At 38.3% G+C, this 24998-nt stretch overlaps 1 protein-coding gene across 5 annotated transcripts in view; it reads left to right on the forward strand.

The window, feature by feature from the left end:
• DMD (dystrophin) overlaps positions 1-24998 on the forward strand; it is a 2360554-nt gene that overhangs the window by 1600145 nt on the left and 735411 nt on the right. For all 5 annotated transcript variants that reach the window (XM_066250305.1, XM_066250306.1, XM_066250308.1 and 2 more), the window contains one exon: positions 6412-6644. In XM_066250305.1, the coding sequence (XP_066106402.1) occupies positions 6412-6644 (233 nt within the window). The remainder of the gene's footprint in view (positions 1-6411; positions 6645-24998) is intronic.

The following is a 24998-nucleotide window of genomic DNA, read 5'->3' on the forward strand; positions in this document are numbered from 1 at the left end:
AGCTGTTAGTCCAATTAATCATGTACCCCTGAAACAAATTAAATTTTCAGACTAGAGATATGTCCTTCAAACACTTCTGAAAAAAATGAGAATTCCCTCCTAAAGTCAACACCTTTTAATTAACGAAATACTCAGAGCAGAGCTGTGCCTTGCAATAGTATATATATTACACCTACTATTATTCATGCTACTATTCCAGTTTGACAAATTCAGCTCATTTCAGCTATCTTGAGCTTGACTTTCTCCCTGCGTAACTATAGAAGGAAAAAAAATACAGTTTTTAGTGGAGTTATTTTAATTTTCTGATGAATGCATGAGAAACATTATGCTATAATCATCACTCTTCAAACTCTGATAGGTGAGTGGGTGTACATATATACATACATATAAACACATGTTAATATATGTATGTCATGTGTGTATTTACCTATTTCCCTTAATTGAATATGTTGTAATACACGTGATTCTGACATAAACTAATTAAGCAGGAAAGACATCATTATCCATTACTGAAGGGAGAGTTAATAGGATAATACCATGAGGACCATTTTCCATGATGCTCCCATGTAGAAAGAATATGAAACAATAAAATACCTCCTAATTTCTTTGAGCAGTATACTTCCTTTCTCAGACTTAAGTCAGATAACCTTGGTCTCCATAGTGGTTAGAGCCTGAGGTCTGAAGAACCATTTCCAGGGCCAACTTCTTGTTACCTCAGCGTCCTGAGGCAAGGAGTGGATGTGCAGACAAATAGGATAGACTGCAGGGGAATTAAATAGGGTGTGGAGAAAGGGATCATTTCCCATGCTCCCTAGGGAGGGGAACCTGGAGACCCATCCCAGAATACTGTGTCTAAGATTCTGTGTAAGCGTTCGTGTATCCTAACTCCTAACCTGATCACAATTATAGGTGGCGATAACTCAGCAAATCCCTGTTCCCATTTTCTATTCTTTTAATTTTTTTTTTAACAGGGACAGAGAGAGAATCAGAGAGAGGGACAGATAGGGACAGACAGGAACGGAGAGAGATGAGAAGCATCAATTATCAGTTTTTTGTTGCGACACCTTAGTTGTTCATTGATTGCTTTCTCATATGTGCCTTGACCGCAGGCCTTCAGCAGACCAAGTAACCCCTTGCTCGAGCCAGTGACCTTGGGTCCAAGCTGTTGAGCTTTTCCTCAAGCCAGATGAGCCCACGCTCAAGCTGGCGACCTCGGTGTCTTGAACCTGGGTCCTCCACATCCCAGTCCGATGCTCCATCCACTGCACCACCACCTGGTCAAGCTCTTTTAATTATTTTCTTAAAACGTATTGATTGATTTTAGAGCAAGAGGAAGGGAGAGAGAGACACAGACACATCAGTCTGTTCCTGTTGATAGGTGCCTTGACTGGGCATTGAACCCACAACTTTTGCATATCAGGACAACTACATTCTAACCAACTAAGCTATCTGGCCAGGGCTGCCTTTCCATATTTTAAATTATGGAATTAACAGAAAACTCCCCTGGAACAACTACTGTATTTCCCCATGTATAAGACGCTCCCATGTATGGGACACATCTTAATTTGGGGGCCTGAAATTTGAAAAAAAAAAACATATTACATAAAGTTATTGAACTCAAGTTTTATTCATCATAAAATTCATGCAACTTCTCATTCATACAAAAAAGTGAGAAATGCAAGTAAAATAATTTACAACCACTGTATAAGACACAGCCAGTTTTTAGACCCCAAATTTTTTGAAAAAGGTTGTGTCTTATACATGGGGAAATACAGTAACCATCCCTCCCTGACCGTTTAACTGAGGATTCTGTTGCTCAGTTCCAACAAAGCCACTCTTTATTGTCCCCTTGCAGATCTGACCCTCTCACACTTTACCTAATGAAGTGAATGGCTTATGTTTCTAGTATAGGACATAAAGCAACACCTCATATTTTTTCTTTTTAGATAAAAGTAAAGACAGCTGAAAATGCAGTATGAATCAATATGATTTACCAAATAAGATGAATGTTCCCAGGATCTCAAAATTTTTCTTTAGACACATCTTGCTTCATCCAAAAATTACACACATGCGCAGATCTAGAGGCAACTCTTTTTAGGAAAAAGGAAGTATCAATAGTGTTCAAGGAAGAATTGACCCTAATAGAATGTGTGAGAATAGATGGAGATTAGTATCTTTCTATTTCATTATAGCACTGTTTTCTACTCCTTAGAGGCCCGACCTTCTGAGTTCAGACTTCGTGGTACTTCTTCCTTTGTTGTCATGTTCTCATTGCAGTGTCCCTTGTTTGTACATTTTGGTCATTTTGACTCACTCTGTTTTTCAGTCTCTGGCCCTAGCCTTTCTTTTCAATATATATATTTTAATGTGCTTTCCAGAGCACAATTGAAGTCTGATAATCCTCTGCATTCTCATTCTTCACTATATTAAATTGGAGATGACATCATCATTTTCTTGCCATTAAGCACTTCTCTGTTGGTCGTAAGTAAGTCGGGAGGAAAAAAAAAATTTCATTCCAGCTCTTTTGAGGTTCACATTTTCGATGAGTCAATGTGTGTGTGTTTCTTTTTAAAGTATTTGCTGATACTTCCCAGAACCGATGAAATCCTCCCAAATGACTGTAGGTTGCTTCAGTATTTATTGTGTGTCTATTTTAAGAACAATTTGGTCGTATTTCCCAGGCAGCCAGGCATTCCAGGGTTAGTGCCCACAGTACTACACTGCTCATAAAAATTAGGGGATATTTCAAAATGCACTTTCAAGATTAGAGACCGTGCAGATACTCCAGTACTTTTAGCATTTTGTGGGCGCTTCTCCTATGTGCCCTGGCCGGGAATCGAACTGGGGTCCCCCACACGCCAGGCCGACGCTCTACCGCTGAGCCAACCAGCCAGGGCCACTTTTAGCATTTTGTACAGTGCATTTTCACCAATGAAATTAAAGTTGGTTGGGTTTGCATCTTATTTACATAACTGAACAACTTTCTTTGATGTGTTTGTTTTTCTGATGTCCTTGTTTAAAAAAAAATTAAATGCTTTTTTTTTATTGCTTCATATTCATTTTGAAATGTCCCCTAATTTTTGTGAATACATTTTAATTAGCCCTCTTTTCATCCTCACCCATGCGTCATGTCCTCTACAGGGATCCAGCCCCTCTCCTGGGACCTCCCTAAGATTTCTAGATCTTGTAGGCCTCTATGCTTTTCTCTCTACTAGAGTCTTGGATCAAAAAGTACTATTTCTCGGGTTCGATTCCCGGCCAGGGCACATAGGAGAAGCGCCCATTTGCTTCTCCACCCCTCCACCGCGCCTTCCTCTCTGTCTCTCTCTTCCCCTCCCGCAGCCAAGGCTCCATTGGAGCAAAGATGGCCCGGGCGCTGGGGATGGCTCTGTGGCCTCTGCCCCAGGCGCTAGAATGGCTCTGGTCGCAACATGGCGACACCCAGGAGGGTCGCAACATGGCGACGCCCAGGATGGGCAGAGCATCGCCCCCTGGTGGGCAGAGCGTTGCCCCTGGTGGGCGTGCCGGGTGGATCCCGGTCGGGCGCATGCGGGAGTCTGTCTGACTGTCTCTCCCTGTTTCCAGCTTCAGAAAAGTGCAAAAAAAAAAAAAAAGTACTATTTCTGCTTTGGATTATGTTTCATTTGTTTCTAGAAAGAGCTTCAGCATAGTGAGATAGTGTCAAGAAACAATTTCTTCTTTTGTCTTTTATCTCTTTGTTCTTTGGTTATTACTATATTTTCCCATGTATAAGACGCACCCTTTTTTGAAAAATTTGGGGTCTACAAACTGAGTGTGTCTTATACAGTGGTTGTAGATTTTTCACTTGCATTTTCCACTTTATCGTGCATATGAGGAGTTGTATGAATTTTATGATGAAAAAAACTTGAGTTCAAGAACTTCATGTAATACATTTTTTCCAAATTTTGGGCCCCAAAATTAAGGTGCGTCTTATACATGGGGGAATACGGTACTTTTTGGCCTTAGTTTTGTATTCTGACACCTCTCTTTTCTTTTATTCTGCCTTGTTCAAGACTATTTTTTTCATCGGTAGGAACTTCTTGTCCTAGAGAAATTTGAGACACAAGAGGCATTCCTTCATTCTTCTTATCTTCCCTAACAAAAAGACTACATTAAAAGTGCAGAAAGTGGTTAACATAATTATACGGGTTTCAGGGGTCCAATTAAAAATTTAAAAACAACCACCACAAAATCTTTCTCTGGAGAAATAGCATCCCCCCCCCAAATAAAACTATTCCTTGTAAAAAAAACAATAGTGCCGACAATACAATGGCTACCTCAGAATGGAATGCCAACGTGGCACATTTTTCTCATGTTCCCAGAACATTTCCCTTCTTGTTCATGCCTCTCAGCTCTCTCATTGATATGTTGTCTTTTGTAGATTTCCCTCAAAGAGTTTCTTCTGAATTATATTGCCCGCTGTGTCTCTGCTACTGATCTACTGGGTATATTAGGTTCCGGAGCCCATTGCTTATGAACTAGATGAGGCATTCCCTACCCTTCATCACTCACCTTCAGTTACCCGGTTGTTGGTTGGTATTTAATACCAATTCACACCAGCAAGTTCAGCCTCCCTTCAGTAAGTGGCGGGCCACACACAGACCTGTGAGTTTTCCTCAAATATTTCACATAGTCCTGTTCCTTATCTCCGTCTGTTCACCATATTTGTTTATCACTGTGTTTCTCACCAGGTGTTTATAAAAATAGTAATACCTAACATTATTACCTAATGGAGTCAGGAACTGTGCTAATGTTGTTTTCCTGGTGTTCTGTGTACAACTCTGGGATTAGTCATTGAGTCGACCCAACTGCCCTGTGCCTCCTGCCTGAGTTTTATTCCTCCTTTACAGGGGAGAAAAAAGCAATAGAGGCTTCGCTAAGTCAGCTAGCTTCACCAAGGCCACCGAGGTCCTGAGGCAGAGGGCCGGCTTCTCTCCCAGCTGCTTCTGCTCAGGAGCATCAGATGGACCCTGTTACTCCGAGCTATCTTACACTACCGAGCTCAACATTGTTAATATAAATGTAGCATTTCTTAATAACCTTGAAACAGTGTCTCATATCCAAAGAGAGAAACTTGACTAGCTCTGGTTTTCCAAAAATAATGTAGCTCCGGTTTTCCTCACGGCTAGCTACTTTATTACCAGTCTAAAAGAAAAGGGGGAATAATACGGTAAACTGCTCCCAGTATAAAACAGAGCAAAGACAAGAACATTTCATTGGCTTTGATTTCCCTAGGGTCGCCTCCAAAGTAATTTACTTCCTATTCAAGGAAATAATTAAGTCAGAAATAAGATCTTATCCAATCTTTCCTTTTGCTTTTCTTCCTTGAATGGAAAAAATAATCAAAAGTTATTCCCCTGGCAAGCTCTGAATACTGTTGTTTGTGGGTTTTTTTTTTTCCTTTTGGTGTGTGGTTTTTTTTTAACCACATCCATAATCTATGTAATTTGTTATTGAGAAAGACTATTTATTTCTTTAATATTTTTTTTATTTTTCAACTACAGTTGACATACAGTATTATATTAGTTTTAGATGTACACCCCAGTGCCTCGACATTTATATAACTTATGAAGTGATCACGCTGCTAAACCTAGTATCCCCTGACACCATGCATAGTGTTTATAGGCTCATAGATACAGAGAACAGACTGATGGTTGTCCGAGGGGAGGGGCTTGGTGGACTGGGTGAGAAAGGTGAATGCATTAAGAAGCAGAAATTGGTAGTTACAAAACAGTCACAGGGAGAAGGACAGTTTAAATTAATTGTCCAGCTTTGAGAATAACCTAAATCAGGGGTCCCCAAACTACGGCCCGCGGGCTACATGCGGCCCCCTGAGGCCATTTATCCGGCCCCCACTGCACTTCCGGAAGGGGCACCTCTTTCATTGGTGGTCAGTGAGAGGAGCATAGTTCCCATTGAAATACGGGTCAGTTGGTTGATTTAAATTTACTTGTTCTTTATTTTAAATATTGTATTTGTTCCCATTTTGGTTTTTTTTTAGTTTAAAATAAAATCTGTGCAGTGTGCATAGGGATTTGTTCATAGTTTTTTTTTATAGTCTGGCCCTCCAATGGTCTGAGGGACAGTGAACTGGCCCCCTGTGTAAAAAGTTTGGGGACCCCTTACCTAAATCATTTGGAAAGATTGTATATTAATGAAATATGTATTAATATACTAATGAAAAGTTTGAGTCTTTGAATTTTTCTATCATGTAGTAATATATAAAGTATCCACATTATTAAGGGAAAAAAGTCTAATGTCATAAATAATAATTTGGTTCAGATTGTTGCCCTTTAATTAAGGTTGTTCTATTATTATTGGCTCCTTAGCTTGTGTTTCTAATTTTTCTTCTTCTTCTCTTTTGTTTCCTTTTGAAAAAATAAATGCTAGCTCCTACTCAGACTGTTACTCTGGTGACACAGCCCGTGGCTACCAAGGAAACTGCCATCTCCAAAGTAGAAATGCCCTCTACCTTGCTGTTGGAGATTCCCGCTCTGGCTGACTTCAACAGGGCTTGGGCAGAACTGACCGACTGGCTGGCTCTGCTGGATCGCGTTCTAAAATCCCAGAGGGTGATGGTGGGTGATCTCGAAGACATCAACGAGATGATCACCAAGCAGAAGGTATGGGCAGAAAAGAAGAACTGGCAGGAGTCTCTCTTTGCCGTGAAGATTTCCTGCAAATCAGTTTACTCTCTTAGACCCGTTTTTCGGCAGCTCTTTGCTGTCCACAAACACATTACTCTTTCTACTCTGTTCAGCCTAAGCATGATCAAGGAAAATTAATTAATGCAATTATTTAAAACAGCCATAAACTAAAAAGAAATACTACAAGGAGAAAAGTATGAACCTTAGAAGTAAAGTTGGCTTCATTAAATTCACTAAGCAACTGGTATTTTTGAAAATCTATTGAATATCAGAAAAGTGGCTCATTTGAGCTGTTTCTTTTGAAACTGCTTGTTTTGGCTTCTGCAGGCCTAATATAGTCAAATATAGTCTTGGAATTGGTTATTCACTTGCGAGTTGTCCATGCCAATTTCCCTATTCCAACGATAGGGATAATTGAAACAAAGAAAGAAAACTAACAAGATGTATGTTTTAAAATACCTGAGATCTTAATATCGGTATTTATGCAATGCCACACTCCAGTAAACATGTTTTTAATACGAAGATTGCACTTCTTGGCCTCATTGGAATCCATTCCGTAAAATTATGCCAGCAACTAAAGATGCAAGAATTCATAGACATAAATGTGGTTTACCTAGCTAGAACAAATATACTGTATATCTTTGATATTTCTGAATAAGAAAAGTAGTTTCACAAGATTTATACACTACAATTATTTCACTTGTAATGATTTTCAAGTCTTTTCTAAAGATGTGATAAATTGTACTGAGGGTATTTACTTGTTACAGAACAACTTTATGAAAAAGGAGTAAGGCACACAAATTTCTTTTTGAAATAAGTGTCAGCAATTCAGCAGGAGTAAAAATAATTCGATAGTAAACAACCTGCATGTAAAGTACCTTAAACTTAGACCCAGAAGACCCGAATTAGTGAGTTTTTGTCATTTACAAATGACATGATTGTGGTCAAATCATTCTTAGGATCTTGATTTCCTCTTCTGGGTACAGGGCACACAGAATTCACATTCACCGTATAGGATGACTATGTGTGTATATAAATATATTTAAATGTTATAAATATGCTTTGTGTTACTGCTGCTTTACAACAAGTGTTAGTAATCATGTGGGCTTTTTTAGAAAAAGCTATTGAGGTTCCTAATCATGCTCCTAGTAAGTGGTAGCGCAAAGATTCAAATCCAAGTCTGTTTGGTCCCGAAGTCTGTGTTCTTACTCCATATACTGCCTCCCAGTATAAAGGTGGTTACCATTTGGTGATGCTAAATGTGTATAAATATATATACAGGAGGTCCTCGGGTTATGACACAGTTCTGATCCTAGGACAGTGATGTAATCCAAATTTTGGGTTAAGTCGAAACACACCCTAGCCTAAGTCACTTACCCTAGCACAGTTGTAAAATCATAATCTAGAACATAAAAACACAACTAAGCCACGGAAAAAGATAAGGACGTAAATATAATGTACTGTACATGGTACTGCGTATTCTTCCACTGCACACAACTAAACTAGTTTGCCCACGTAGTCTGTAAGTACACTGTTAATGGCGTAAGCTGAAACACTCACATCTCAATCATTTTAAAGTTTTTATGGGAGTGAGTGTCGAAAAGTCGTATGTCGAGACTGTTGTAACCTAAGTACCCCCTGTAGGGTATATATAGTGTTCGTCAGGCACTATGTAAAGCATTTTACAGTTGCAGTATGCTGATACATACAGAAACAAAAGTCCATTCCTTCACAATATTCCTTCATGCTGTTACACCAGTTATTACTGAGACTACCACTAACCAGAGGAGACAGTATATTATGTTTAAAGCAAGGCCTTTGAAGTTGGAGCATCTGGGTTCAAAGCTTGGCTCCACTACTACAGCTGTGTGACCTGGGGTTAGTGATTTGCCCTCCCTGAGCCTGAGTGTCTGTCTCTGTACAATGTGGATAACAATATCTGCCTACATGTTGTTATGAGCATTAAATTAGGCAGTACATGAAAACTCTTTCCACATTGTTTTGCTTACTTCAAGGTTCTACAGCAAACTCTATGGAAATATGCCTACTCATGACATTTGAACTGTACCAACTTTATACATATAATAATACACTGCTCACAAAAATTAGGGATATTTTATCGCTTCATATTCATTTTGAAATATCCCCTAATTTTTGTGAGCAGTATAATATCTGTAAATAAGAGTGTGTTTCCACATCTGCACCCATGCTTCCACTGACTTTATGGGCTCTTGTGAAAGTCCTTAGATATTAGAATGGAAGAGCTTGTCACATTTCCTGGTGAGGAGTTTGTGATCCCGGTCTTTAAGGAAGGTAGTGACCCACTTGGTAGTGTTCAGAGTTCCCCAAATAACACAGTTGTCAGGAAAAGTTTCTCAAAGAAGAAAAAGCTTAAGCTGAACATAAAAGAACAAACTGTAATTAACAGATAGATAAAATGAGAAGAAACAAACTGACTTTGAAATGAAGTGGGAAACAACAGTGTGTTATAGAAATAGTGGTTTTATTCACTAAAATGATAGGTATATGATGAGGGAGAAATTGATGAGGTTGAATAAGAGGCGTAGGGGTAAAAATTAAAAATGGAATTCTTCCTTGCCGAACTGAGTTTTGTTTTTTGTTTTTTTGGGTTTTTTTTTGTATTTTTCCGAAGCTGGAAACGAGGAGGCAGTCAGACAGAATCCCGTATGCGCCCGACTGGGATCCACCTAGCATGCCCACCAGGGGGCGATGCTCTGCCCATCTTGGGGCGTTGCTCTGCTGCAACCAGAGCCATTCTAGTGCCTGAGGCAGAGGCTATGGAGCCATCCTCAGTGCCCGGGCAAACTTTGCTCCAGTGGAGCCTCGCCTGCGGGAGGGGAAGAGAGAGACAGAGAGGAAGGAGAGGGGGATGGGTGGAGAAGCAGATGGGTGCTTCTCCTGTGTGCCCTGGACGGGAATCGAACCCAGGACTCCTGCACTCCAGGCCAACGCTCTACCACTGAGCCAACCGGCCAGGGCCTGAACTGAGTTTTGATGGCCTGTGTAGTTGGCAACCCTTAAAGGATTTTAAATAAACAAGGAAAATTCTCAAATGGACTTAGTTGTATATTGGTTAGGGTTTTCTGGATGCAAGCAACACAAAACAACCTGTGGTTAAATCAAGCAGAAAGTCAGTTTACTGGGATTAGTGTTAAGGCAATGGAGAAACTTAGAGAAAGAAAAGGGATGTGCACACGCTCAGACGTATAGTTAGCAGGAAGTACTCGGATCTCTTTGTGATACAGTTTGTTTTCTTTCTCTATCCTGTGTAACTGATCAGAATTTCAAGTCCTAGAAGAGAGAGTCCAGTTGACCTTGCTTGGGTCACATACCCATCTCTTAGAGGAAAGCAGAGAATTGTGATTTAAAGTCCTCTCCTCCCAATGGCAATAGCATTGCCACCCGGCTCTCCAACATTTTTGTTATTGGCAAAGGAGACTCACCGTGGATTTCCCTTCCCCGTGGAAAGGGTATCTGCCTCACTGGTGGCCAGACGGAGTGGTGAGCGAAATGAGATCTAGGGGACATGATAATGATTGGAAGAGTCTTTGTACTTAAAGATAGTACAGCATAGGAAATAAACTAAAATAAAGTCCTCTTCTTCCAAAGCCCCTCCCAACGAGGGTGAAGTCATTGCACCAAAGACACCGGGGTCTGTTGAAAAGAGAAGAGGGAAGAAGAAAGGACAGCCAGTAAACACTGACTGCCACTGACCTCGAGCAAGGCTACGTGGAATGGGGTGGAAGACAGAACAAACAAAGGTGGTGTGCAAATTGAAACCATGTCCACACAATACATTAAAAATTAAAATATAAAAAGGAGATTTGCAGGAAGTGATTATCATGATCTAAGTAATACGTATATCTATTCCAACTTTGCATCATGGAGACCTGTAATAGACATGTATGCCCCAGTACCCGAAATGTAAGTTTGTTTTACCTTTGCACATACAGTAATTGCTTCTTTTTTTTTTTTTTTTTTTGTATTTTTCTGAAGCTGGAAACAGGGAGAGACAGTCAGACAGACTCCCGCATGTGCCTGACTGGGATCCACCCGGCACACCCACCAGGGAGCGACGCTTTGCCCACCAGGGGGCGATGCTCTGCCCCTCCGGGGTGTCGCTCTCTTACAACCAGAGCCACTCTAGCGCCTGGGGCAGAGGCCGAGGAGCCATCCCCAGCGCCCGGGCCATCTTTGCTCTAGTGGAGCCTCGGCTGCGGAAGGGGAAGAGAGAGACAGAGAGGAAGGAGAGGGGGAGGGGTGGAGAAGCAGATGGGCGCTTCTCCTGTGTGCCCTGGCTGGGAATTGAACCCGGGACTTCTGCATGCCAGGCCGACGCTCTACCACTGAGCCAACTGGCCAGGGCAGTAATTGCTTCTTAATAAAGGTAGATTGCATGATGGATGAGATGAATGAATTATGATAAAGAAGCTTCATTTTTAATGGAGATTTGAGTGTGGAAATGATAATTACAGGTGTGAAGCATCCAAAGTTAGGCAAGATCAAGTAACAAAACATTATATGCCTCTAGGAGAACTTCATATTGAATTTATGAGATTTGGCTCAAATCTTAGACATGCAATGATTGATATATTTATCCCGGAAAGAAAATCACGTGGCGTGTGAATAGTTAGCTTTTCATAGTTCTAGACCTTGTATTTGAAATTGCATATTTGATATTTAGCTTCCATTCTCTTTTAGCATAAGTTATTTAATTAAATTCTTATTTTAAGAAACAGTGGTCTGTTACCATTTTGAAATGAAAATAATTTTTACTAAGTGAATTATATCAGGCAAGAAAAGGAAGTTAAATTATGATAAAGTCCATTTTAAAAAATTAACAATCAATTTAAAAATACTAGGTTGTAAAATATAGCCATTTAGAAAAGTAAGCAATTCTACTGCTTAATTTTAGAGAGTAAAAATAAATAGGTACCATTATATTATAGGGGAACAGAGCTGTAAAGTATGCAAATTAAATCTTTAAAAGTAAAACATAAACAGAGCTTCAAGTTTATTTTCTAGAATTGTAAATTAATAGCAGAGGATGATTTGTAATTTAGAATTTAGTGTCAGAGAAATCTGATAATGCAAAGCTTTTCATTTTTCTTCGTATGTGTTAGGGAATTTGCTCCGAAACAAGCTTGTTTTGACAATTATTTAGTTTTCTTTTACTGGTATAATCTATCCAGTAAAGGAGGAACAACATGTCTAGAGTGTGCCTCTGAAAATGGTTAAATATGACCCTTAGGGAAGGAAGGAGGGAGGGAGGGAAGGAAGGGAGGAAGGGAGGGAGGGAGGAAGGGAGGGAGGGAGGGAGGGAGGGAGGGAGGGAGGGAGGGAGGGAGGAAGGAAATTAGAAAAAAAGAGGAGAGAAGGAGAAATGGAAGAAAGGATGGTGGTAGGAGGCAGTAAAAGAGGTTTAGGAGATATAGAAAGGTAGCCGACTAATTTGGTTAGATGTTTGGTGGCAGTAGAAAGTGTTGGTATCAACAGATAGGATCTAGTAGGTGGCCATTTATCGTTATTGTTTATACTCCTGGTGTCTCAGTGCCTGTGCTAAATAAGTTACAGGATAGTCTTTTCTCAAGTCATTTTGGCCAGGTGTTCCAGGTAATTTACCACTAAATCTGAACTGCAGGCACTTGTATTGAATAAGAATTGGAGCGGCAGAGAAGCGTTACCCTCTAAAAAGACCTCTCCAGGTTGGGCTGGACACAAATTGGCTGATCTGGACCAGATGATAATAGCATTGTTCAAGGTTCATTTTTAACTACACATTGCACCACTGTGTGGGAGATTTCATGATCCAAAGATTGACTAAGCAGTTTTAGTGGGTACAGTGGAAAATAATCACTTGGATGTATTTAAATTTTTTATTGTTAAGATCAAAGTCTTTAATAAAAGTTCTTTGGTTATTTTTTAAATTCCGGCTACACCTACGCAAAGAGCAATTAAATGGCTCCAATATCATTCTGATTATAACTTTTGTTGAATAAATCCAACCACATTCTGATGACAAAAAACCTTGTCTAACGTGGACCTAGAAGGATTTGTGGGAAAAAATGGCATTACTTGTTTAAACTAAAAACAAATGAAAAGAATATTTATTAGTATTATTTCATTGCTGTGAGCATAGCAGAAAAGTGGGTATTACAAGTAGCTTCCCTCATTCATCAAAGGAGAAAATTTACAGACCATATAGATAATCAGTCCAATATCACTTAGTAAATGTAATTGTCCTAACATATCCAGACTTCTTGGGAATAGTTGTTTTTTTTCTAAAACACCCCCATCTCATTTCTCCACCAAAATTATAACAAAACCACCTAAACAGTTCATTTCCATGGGTACCCAACGGATTTTGCAAGTTGGATGAAAATCATTGCAGTGTGAGATTGATTGTTCTGATTTTTTTTCTTTTATTAAACCACCATCCAGCCCTCATCATCTCATCTGTTCATTCTGCACAACCTTGTTTAAGAAACAGTGTGCCAGAGCGTGCCATCTTTCCATATATAGGTGTTTGTTGCACTCCACAAAGAAGAATGTTGTAGTCTGTTTGGCTGAAGATATTTGCAAATTTTGTACTGCAATTATCTTGTGACAAATGTACGTGTCTCCCGTGGAAAGCTCATAATTCTGTGGATCACTGCTCCATGTGCATATAATTTTCTTTCCATGCCTAATGAGAGCCACATTCACTATTATCTTCACTGAAGGATGTAAAGCTATGCCAGTATCAGTAATGTGACTTATATTACACTCTATGGCCAGGAGGCAATGAACTCCCCTTGAATACAAAGGTCATAGCATTGCAAAGGTGCACACACATCCACTTTCGAAGTCTCTCATGATATTTTTATGGAAAATGATACCTTACACATTTTTTAGCTTAAAGATAAAGATAAGCTTTAGCAGACCCCCTATTTCAAAGTCTATGAATGGAAATGCATATCTTATTACATTTCAATTCAATTCATTGTAAAATATTCTGTCAAAACCTTATCAAGCAAAACAACCCTGGGTATTTACATGAATTCTGATAAAAATCAGTATACTGTGTTTTCATTGAAATACCAGTGGGATCCTGATAAGGAAGTTTATATTTGTCTTTGCTTTTAAATAGTGAGCTCTACTTACAAATTCCCTTGCCTGAGATATAGGGGTTCTTTCATATAAAATGACTTATTATTTTCATAGACATACCTGTGATCTGGAATCTTCTCAAGCTCTTTTATAAGAAAGCGATACAAGTAATTCAACGTCTTTTAATCTCTTCTGAAAGCTATATAATGTTATTATACCCTCAATATTATTACCTGCTCTGGGGGCTTTATATTTTGCCATAATTTGGGGTTCTTGAAATCTATAATTGAAATTACAATGTGTTATAATGTAAGATCTTATCATTACCCTAGTGTTAGTATAATATTAGGTAATGTTAATGTTAGGTGGATGGGGTTTTTTTCATTCCGTAGTTCAACAGATTGTCTTTGAAAACCCATTTGCAAAGCATGCTGAAGGTCGATAAGGAATTATTAGGAAATGACATGGAAAAAAGTGCAAAGTTTGGTTTTAATTTGATTTCCTGTGATTAGCAAATTATTGAGAATGAGCTAATGTAATGATCATACATCATTATTAGTGGTTTTGTCCATTTAGCCACAACTTTCTGTATATGATTACTTACATTAAAGTGATAAATATATTGATATATAGAGATATTATTAAAATATACATAAAATAGATATTAATAGCCTGCAATGAAAATTAATACTACTACTATTTCCTTTCATCCCTCAAGTGCCTACTTTGGAGTCCCCTGAGTTACAGTGCCATGCAGATTATTAAAAATATATATATATATAATGACTACCTTTTAAGGGCTTTTGGTATAAGACTAAATTTGTATTTGTTACTTACTAAACACTTGCTGGTGAAAGACATCAATCAGTATTATATGCTCTTGGAGACTGATAATAGGGAAAGTATAGCCTTCATTTTAGAATTCTGTTGAGGGAAGCATAAAATGCAGAGAGTAGTAATTGACACAGAGAAAAAATGGTATGGTTGCTTCTATCATATACATATTAGAATGAATGACACAATTATTCATTTTTTTTCTGTTTATTATGTGCCTTCCTCTTTCATATAGAAGAAAACTAACCTGGACTTCTCTTTTCAAATGTCTTGTTAATTTTTATTTTGTAACCTAATGGTGAAAATTTTGTTTGCCTGATATGATCTAATGTTTTTAAATTTCATAAGCTAAGTTAATTGATCAGTAAATTTCCTAGGTGATCAGAGCAGCAGTGTTTTTCAGAAAGAAGCAGTAAGATTGGCTCATGTTCTTGTCATCTCTTATGAATTCATTAAAAATAACGCCAGGGTTTCTAGAGTGATTCAAGTCAATTTTTGATTCAATGTATAAAAATAACTTTGATTGTAATTTTAATAATTCATCAATCCTTCCAGATTCCCTTATCTTCATATGTTACATTCTGTGTAAACAAGAAGCATCATAATCAAGAATTATACATTTCATATAATTTTCTCAAGTAAAGAATATCTGCTTTATTTATCTCAAGAATAGATATGCTTTGATTTATCTGATGTAGTCTTCCTTCAATTAGGGAAGTGAAATAATCTTCATAAAGAGAGATGTTACTCTCCCCCCAAATTGATTTAATTTATGTTCCACTCTAGCATTATTTTTAAACTTTCCAAGTAAAAATGAGTAAAAGAAAAGCCATAAAGCCCTGGCTGGTTGGCTTAGTGGTAGAGCGTCAGCCTGTCGTGCAGGAGTCCTGGGTTCGATTCCCGGCCACGGCACACAGGAGAAGCGCCCATCTGCTTCTCCACCCCTCCTCCTCTCCTTCCTCTCTGTTTCTCTCTTCCCCTCCCGCAGCCAAGGCTCCATTGGAGTAAAATTGGCCCGGGCGCTGAGGATGGCTCTGTGGCCTCTGCCTCAGGCGCTAGAATGCCTCTGGTTGCAACAGAGCGACACCCCAGATGGGCAGAGCATCGCCCCCTGGTGGGCATACAGGGTGGATCCCAGTCAGTCGCATGTGGGAGTCTGTTTGACTGCCTTCCTGTTTCCAACTTCAGAAAAATACAAAAAAAAAAAAAAGCCATAGAAAGGTTTGGGGCAAAAGTATTTAAGTAAATCTGTAAGGAGTATAGAGAAGAGAGTAATTTACACTTTACTTCTCCATGCTTTTCCCCCTAAAACTAAAAGAACCAATTGTAGTGAAAGGGAAAATAATCTGTAGCAACTCCATTAAAGCTAAGCTTTTCTGCCATGATATATTACATTGCTCACCAAAATTAGGGGATCAGGGACCGTGCAGATACTCCAGCACTTTCAGCCTTTTGTGTAGTGCATTTTCCCCAATGGAATAAAAGTTGGTTTTACATCTCATTTGCATAATCAAACAACTTTCTTTGGCTTGTTGTTTGCTTTTCTGATGTTCTTGTTTTTTAAAAAAAATTATGCTTCTTTTTATTGCTTCATATTCATTTTGAAATACCCCTAATTTTTGTGAGCAGTATATATGAAAATCACAAAAATCTACCACAGATAGGATCATAAATGCCTTTTAGAATTGTTTAAATTTATTTTTTAAATTATAGGGTTGTCATGGTTTGTCAAACTATACAGGTTTCAAGTATACAATGTGTACACCTCAATATTACACCAAGTCAGAGTGCCACCACACTTACCAGTTCGATTTTTTTTTAAGTTTTATAATAGGTGTTATGCACTAGAAGAAGACAGTTTGGGGGGCAGTTAACAGCAGTTGAAAAAAATGCAGGCAGGCAAGGAGCTGTGTATAACGAGATTTTACAGTAATATTGTTCTGTAAATCAGTGTTTTTGTTAATAGAGTCTGTGACCACTGGGTCTGTCATCTTCAAACAACACCAGGCTGGGTCACTCTTTCGCGGACTGACACAAAATTTCTGGTTGACCGATCCGCGAAGCGGTGGTTGAAAACCACTGCTTTGAATCAAAATGAGAACTTATTTCATTTTTAGACTTGGGAAATTTTTTCGATGAGAACCATGCAACCATTTCAAGGTGCAAGTTCTAACCAAATCCAGTTACGAAGTAACCACTGATTCAGGAACCCTTCATACTCCTTCAAGTTGATTATCATGATTAGAAATATGGAGTTCACTGGATTGCCAGAGCATCAAAGCCTTTAAGATCCAGCCCTGCCTTCCCTGTGAAATTTGTTTTTACAACTCCAGGCTGTATTGGTCTTTTAAATCAATGATTCACTGAAAAATTATTTTATCCATTAACTATATACTTGCACCCTGGCCAGGTAGTTCTGTTGTCTAGAGTATCGTCCCGAAGCACAAAGGCCGCTGGTTTGATCCCCAGTCAGGGCACATACAGGAACAGCTCAAGGTTGTTCCCGTCTCTCTTTCTTCATTTCTCTCTCACTACAATCAGTAAAATTAAATTTAAAATTTAAAAAAAACTATATATTTGCTTGTAAAACTACTTTTATTATCTTGATCTCTTTTCAAACATTTGTTATCATTTGACTCATTACATTTTAGCCTTTGAAATGACTTTGAATATCCTTAAAGGCAGGCATACTGTTCCCCTTGCTGCGGTAGCTAAGGGACAGAGTAGGTGTTTTATAAATATTGTGGATTTACTTTATCTTCATAGGTGACTATTTTTATTTAACATTTGAAATTTAACAATCTGCTCTAGAGCCATATGCATATTTATGTTTATTTTACCGTTGAAATGCTACATGATTTGTTTCTGTTTTTCTAAGTGCTGAATGAAGGCTCCTGGGAATTCAATTTAACACATCAAGCAGAAGAAATTATAATTTTGGGCTCAAAGGATTTTAGAAATTAAAGGATTCTCCCCCCCCCCAATTAATACTGTTGGGATTCTGTTTGGCTGCATGTGCCAAAATCCTCACTCCAAAACCTTATCCGGATAGAAATGTATTCTTCTCACATAGTCAGGCCTGCAGAATTGTGTGTTGTAGGGTAGATTTAGCAGCCGCAAAACCGTGTGTCCCAACGCCTTCTTTAGCCACCCATGGCTGTCCTCAGCACATGGCTTTCATGCCTCCCTGTGCTCTCACGATGACCATGCTACCTCTGAGCACCGCGTCTATGTTTTGAAATGGAGAAAGAGGAAACAAGGAGAGTAAATGCATGTGCCCCATGTCTCAGCTCCTATTTATAAAGAAAACCAAAGCTGTTTTTGTCAGCCCTGCATAGAAGAAGTCTGCTTACTCCACATTGACCAGAAATGTTTCATCTGACCACTCTTAGCTTCAAAGGATTCTGGGATCATAGAGTATTCTAAATGAGCAGGTGATTTCTTTCTTTATAATTCACATTAAAACTGGCATCCTAACCCTAAAACCTGGATGTATGGAACAAAATTTGGACTGTTTTCGTTAAGAAAGAAAGAATGCACCATGTTGGGTTGGCAACTGGCTTTGCCTCCTAAGGTGCTCTTAACTAACGTATATTTTTCTCCTAGAGAGTTAAGTAGCTTTTAATTAGCTAAAATTTATATGACTGTTTTCCTGTCTTCTGAGTTCTCTCATTACAGAAATGGTGTGAAGGTGCGAATATGAACGAATAACCCTGGTATTAATGCTTACCGTAGGCGACAGTTGTTTTTACTCTACAATCAGACTGTACAGAGGTCGCCGAAAGCAGTGAAAATTAGGTGGGAAATTGAAAAGCATTGTGTTTATACTTCCTTTTCTATTCTCAAGGTATAACTTCCTAATTAACCGTGCATATTGGCTACACTAGTACTCGATATCCGTACTGTCCAAGACAGCCGCTAGTCACATGTGGCTATTTAAATTTAAAGTAATTCAAACGTCACATCAGCTCTTTAGTCCCAGGAGCCACATGCAAAGGCTCAGAAACCACAAGTGGCTAGTGACTACCTTAGTAGACGACACCGAAACAGGACATTTCCATCACTGCAGAAAGTGGGCGGTGCTGTTTGAAATAGCTTTCCCACACGAGTCTTCTCTTTAAATTTATTTCAGATAGCGATGAGATAAAATTAAGAAAAAAATTCTGTTGCTCTTATCTTTTTGCCTCTGAATATTTTTAAATTGGAGAAAGAGAAAGCAGTCGATTTTGATAACAGCTTAAACAGCTGAACAAATTCTGAAGAGGTCTATTAGCCTCAATATACATAGTATGAGATCATCAGTTCTTATATCTGAATTATTAAGACCTAATCACACTCAAGGAGTACAAGGAAAAATAGAAGCAATTAAAGGGTGCCAGTTCTAGCATGGTGAGCAAACAGGAAAATAAGTAATATGGCCCATTTAATGTAAAACTTTTTAAAATATCAAGCTTTTCTTCCCGGTCTGTGTCGCCTTTTTCATAACACCTTGAAACTCCTCTATATGGCCTTCTAAAGCTTTTACCACACGGCCAGTGTTCAGTGGACCATCTGTGCCCCCTTCATTACAGTACTATCCCGAGACCCAAGTGTCTAGATTTGTCTTTCTTCCTTACCACATGCTTCAACAAGTATAACTGCTCTTGCCTTTCAGAATCTCAGTTGCCTTTTTTATGCTGTTAAAAAACAGACAAATTGGAAAATGGTGTTAAGATATTGACTAGCAAATACTGTTGCTCCCAGGTGATAGACTATCTCGACATTCCCCCCGCAGAGCACTAGATCCATTAGATGTTAATAGATATCAACATCTGAAAAAGTATAATAAGCTGAGGCATATTTGTGCGTGGATGTTGAAATCCACAGTGAACATCCCCATAGCAAAGTCATTGAAAGTCCTGCAGGAATGTTAGTATTGTTGAACTCAGCTTCTCTCAGTTCTCCATGGAAACCATTGGTGTGGAACGGCTTGAGAAACTCGGTTTAGAGAATGTTATCTTAGTTGAATGTGCAGGTCTCTATGAGTCACGTGACTTCTTTAGATGCATTTGTTTGCACCAAATTAGTCCTTCAGACATTTTTCCTTTTAGCACCATGTCTATAATGTGAGAAGTTGATACTAGGGTAGCATTTGTGCTTCTCGTTAGGATGCACCTACCAGGGACGGAGTAGCTAGGCTTTCTCCAAAATGAATAGCCAGGGAAAGAATTTTAACATGACATTCAATAAAAGCAGGATTGCCTATAAAAGTATATATATTACATATCATAATTTATGTTTAAAATGTTGATTAATCATTCAAATCTGCATGAAATTTTTAAAGAGAAACACAATATAGCATTTAAAGGCATTAAAATACCTATGTGCATTTTTAACATCTTCCTATATAAACCTAAAAGACAGAAATCAGATACTTCTCACATTTTGTTTGACTCAGAAAACTTTGTCTCTTCCTTTTACTGTTCAGTTACAGAGACCCCAATGACAACGTGTAGGGGGGCCATAAATTCTATTTGTTTTCATCTCATTATTTTAACGTTACTCCTTTTTTTTTATAAAATACTCTATGTTAATAAAGTAGCATACGTATAAAATTTTTAAATAAATATGAATTGATATGTGGGCCAATATTTTTTAACAGTATGTATATGCAGTCAAAAAAGTTTGGAGTCTACTGCTCCTCAATGTGTCAGATGTCAGCTGTCCCCTGGGCCTATTAATGAGCCCCTTTGGTACTTCTGATTGTTGTACTAATTGTGCCCTCAACACAGCCTATGGTGATATGAAAGATCTTACTTACACCTACCTGATATACAGCTCTTTCTCATTTATTTTCTTTAACTCCTCTTTACTGAATAGAAAACCTTTTTTGACATAAAGCAGAGAGATTGCAATTACAGATGTTCCCCAAGCCTTCGTCTCTTTAAATATATTTCCTGCAACCAGGAGTCATGTTCTATCTTATTTATCTTCTTTCTCTGACCCTTAAAGCTTTGACTTAAACTTTTGTATTAAATTTCTTATGCAATATTTAAGACATATAAAATGTATCACATTGGTTTCTTTATCTTTTTTTTGTGACAGAGACAGAGAAAGGGACAGATAGGGACAGACAGGCAGGAAAAGAGAGAGAGATGAGAAGCATCAGTTCTTTGATGCGGCACCTTAGTTGTTCATTGATTGCTTTCTCATATGTGCCTTGACGAGGGGCTACAGCAGATCGAGTGACCTCTTGCTAAAGCCAGCAACTTTGGGCTCAAGCTGACGACCTCGGGCTTTCAAACTTGGGTCCTCCGTGTCCCAGTCTGACACTCTGCGACACCGCCTAGTCAGGTTCACATTTGGTTTCTTTAAAAGAAAATTTATATCAATTCCCTTACACTAGAAGATTCTTCAGCTAATTAAAGTGGTTATGATTTTAAGTATTTTGTAAGACCATGTATGAGGGGGCTATTTTTTTATCCTGTCTTTTTTGGTCTCCCTGTGAACACCTGCTTATTTTAAATAACCTCTAATTAGGTGGCAATTCATTGTATGTGATCATGATACTTACTGGGAAATTTTTCCACCTCCGATTGCCTTTATTTTTGTGTGTGCGCTTTAGATATAATTCCAATGGTGAAACCCTGTTTCATTTCCCCTTTTTCCTCAGTTTTATTTATATATTGAAATCAGGATCATGTGGCCTACAGTTCCTTCCAGGAACAGTATATATAACTGATCTGCAAATTCTCTAAATCTGAGCATTTATTTTTACTATATCAGAAACTGTACAAATGTCAAGTATACTTTTCCTATTAGAAAAGTAATTCTTTGCCCCTAAATATTACTGCCAAATTATACCATCACATTCTTAAATTCTACTCCTCTTCTTCTTTTTTAACAAGAGATATAGATAGGAATAGGAAGGGAGAGAGATGGGAAGCATCAACTGGTAGTTGCAGCACTTTAGTTGTTCATTGATTGCTTTCTCATATGTGCCTTGACCAGGGGGCTCCAGCTGAGCCAGTGACCCCTTGCTCAAGCCAGTGACCTTGGGCTTCAAGGCAGCAATCTTTGGGCTCAAGCCAGGGACCATAGGGTCATGCCTATGATCCCATGCTCAAAAGCCAGTGACCCTGTGCTCAAGCCAGAGACCTCGAGGTTTCAAACCACCTGGGTCCTCAGCATCCCAAATCGACGCTATATCCACTGTACCACCACCTGGTCAGGCAGATTTTACTCTTAAGAATTAATTTATCTGGTTTCAAGCATTTAATTTACATATTCTTTGTTGGCATGAAAATATCCTGGAAACAACCAAAAAGCCCTTCAATAGAAGACTGGATAAAGAAGATGTGGCACATACACACTATGGAATACTACTCAGCCATAAGAAATGATGACATCAGATCATTTACAGCAAAATGGTGGGATCTTGATAACATTATACGGAGTGAAATAAGTAAATCAGAAAAAAACAAGAACTACATGATTCCATACATTGGTGGAACATAAAAATGAGACTAAGAGACATGGACAAGAGAGTGGTGGTTACCAGGGGTGGGGGGAGGGAGGACACAGGAGGGAAGGAGGGAGAGAGTTAGGGGGAGGGGGAGGGGCACAGAGAAAACTAGACAGAGGGTGACGGAGGACAATCCGACTCTGGGTGAGGGGTATGCAACATAATTTAATGACAAGATAACCTAGACATGTTTTCTTTGAATATATGTACCCTGAATTATTAATGTCATCCCATCAACATTAATAAAAATTTATAATAAAAAAAAAAGTAAAAAAAAAAAAAAGAAAATATCCTGGAATAATTCTTGATAACCTTATGAAGAAAATCCAATGGAATGTTTTCTCAACTCCAAAAGCATAAGAAATATGTCTTTGGTTTTTTTTCCCTAAATCAAATCAAATTTGGCTCAGAGCCTTTCTTTCAAGTTAGTTGGGGAATATGGGGTGTTGGTCACTTTTCAGGGTTTCCTCCTCTCATCAAGATGCTTCAAGAGCCTCTGACAGGCTTATGAGTGTGCAGAAATCTCCCAGTTGATAATACAATTCTGCGTTTTCTTCTCTAAGAGCCTTGGGCATTCCAGATCATTTTCTACAATCTAAGGTTCTCCAAAACAAAGAGCTTTTAACACACTTGGGGGCAAGAAAATTCAGACAGACTTGTCTACCATCTAGAAGTGAAAAAGGAAATACATGTTATTCATTTTAAACACAAAACACAATTACTTTCTCAATTAAGTTAGCTTCCATTCCTAGTCATTAATTTTGAGCAGGTTGCTGGCTAAGAGATCCTGAAAGAATGCAGCAAAGGGAAGCTAGGATCCTTAGGGGGATGAGATCTATAATATCAGTTCCTACTGTCTGTGAGGTTGTCACAGCTGGGCAGCAGTTTAAGGACATGTGGATGTCATACTGAGCTTACAGAGGGGGGAAATGGGGCTGATTTTAAAACCAATGTATAATTCATTATATGATCTATTGCCTAAATCATACATTTAAGAAAATGAATACCATTATTAATAATGCCAGACAACAAGTATTAACTAAGATGGTCCAAGGTAAAGTGGATATTCAGTTACCTTATTTATAGGTAAAGAAAGAAAATTAAGAAGCGATACTTTGCAAAATGAATTATTTGATGTCTGGATTCTTCCTTAGAAAACCTTATTTAAGTTTATATTATTTATAATCTATTTTAGACAACCAAAAAGTTAACAGACAATTTGAGGTATTATGATAGAAACAGATTTTATGTTAGGGAGAAAACCAGATTTTTTAAAATTAAAGCTGATCATAAATGAGAATATCTTCCATTGCAACTACTAGAAAATCCAATTCAAATTTCCTTACATAAGAAAAAGAATTTATTGGCTTATATAGCATAAATATTGTGGGGGCTTCAGGCATGGCATGCTCAAAGTTCCATCTTTATTGCTCAGTTTTCCCCTTCAACATAGCGGTGATAGGATTCATTTTTACATACCATACTATATTTAAGAATGAAAGAAAAGTTTCTCTTTCTGACCCACAAATGAAAGTCTGATCTTCTCTCTGATTAGACTAGCTTAAGTCATAAACCCACACCTGAATCAATCATTGTAGCAAGGAGGATAGGATTTCCCACCCTAATTCCTTCATTGCGACAGAATGAGATGCTGTGAAAATTACCAATGTATTTACTCTAGTCACTAGTCTCTGTTGAAGGACACTGACAGTTGCTCACGGTTGCTTATGAAAGGTTACCCAGAGGAGTTAGTATTTAAACCAAATATAATTCCTTTATAACCAGATTAATAGTCTAATAGAAATAGTTCATTTTTTTGTTTAATTATATTTTTCTATATTTTTTAGTAGTGTTATATAAGTAATTGTGGAAATTAAAAGCTGGAAAGAAAAAGAATACACAATACCATCTCTTTTCTCATTTGCAAGGAATACAAATGAGCATACATATGTATTTCTGTAATTACACATCAAGAAAAATATAATGTATTACATAAACATGTATAAACAAGGATTTCCAACACTAATAAACAATAAATATTTTGGCATTACCTTTTCTTTCCTTCCTTCCTTCCTTCCTTCCTTCCTTCCTTCCTTCCTTCCTTCCTTCCTTCTCTCTCTCTCTCTCTCCCTCCTTCCCTCCCTCCCTCCCTCCCTCACTCTCTTTATCTTTCTTTCTTCTTTCTTTCTTTCTTCCTTTTATCCTTTCTTCCTTTCTTCTTGTGAGAGGAAGGGAGATAGTGAGACAGACTCCCACATGCACCCTGGCCAGGATACACCTGGCAACCCCATCTGGGGCCAATGCTCAAGTACCAAGCTATTTTTAGCACCTGAGGCTCCAGCTATCCTCAGTACCTGGGGTCATGTTTGAACCAATCTAGTCCCTGGCTCTAGTAGGAGGAAAGGGAGAGAAGTGGGAGAGGGAAGGGGAGAAAAGCAGATGGCTGCTTCTTCTGTGTGCCCTGACCAGGAATTGAACCTGGCATATCCATATGCCAGGCTGACACTCTATCCACTGAGCCACTGGCTAGGGCCCATTTTTACTTTTTTATCCTATTTTTCATTGTCAATTCTTTGATGATTCCTCCAAATATCAGCTTTTGTTCGTAACAAAAATTGATATAGTAAAGAACACTTGTTATAATTGGGACTCCCCCCCCCACTTAAATATGGAGAAACATTAATATGTGAAGATTTTTACTCCTTTTTTTATATTTGTAGAAATAGCATGAGCCTTTTTGATGTCAGGCATCTAAAACTTTGTTTTGTGTGTTATTGGCAAGCTACACAATTTCTCTGATTCTCAGTTTGAGCATTTGTAAAACTAGGATAGAAAACTCTATGTCACACTGTAGTTATCAGGATTAAAAGCACTTTTTAACG

The sequence above is a fragment of the Saccopteryx bilineata genome, chromosome X, assembly GCF_036850765.1.
Source record: "Saccopteryx bilineata isolate mSacBil1 chromosome X, mSacBil1_pri_phased_curated, whole genome shotgun sequence".
NCBI lineage: Eukaryota > Metazoa > Chordata > Mammalia > Chiroptera > Emballonuridae > Saccopteryx > Saccopteryx bilineata.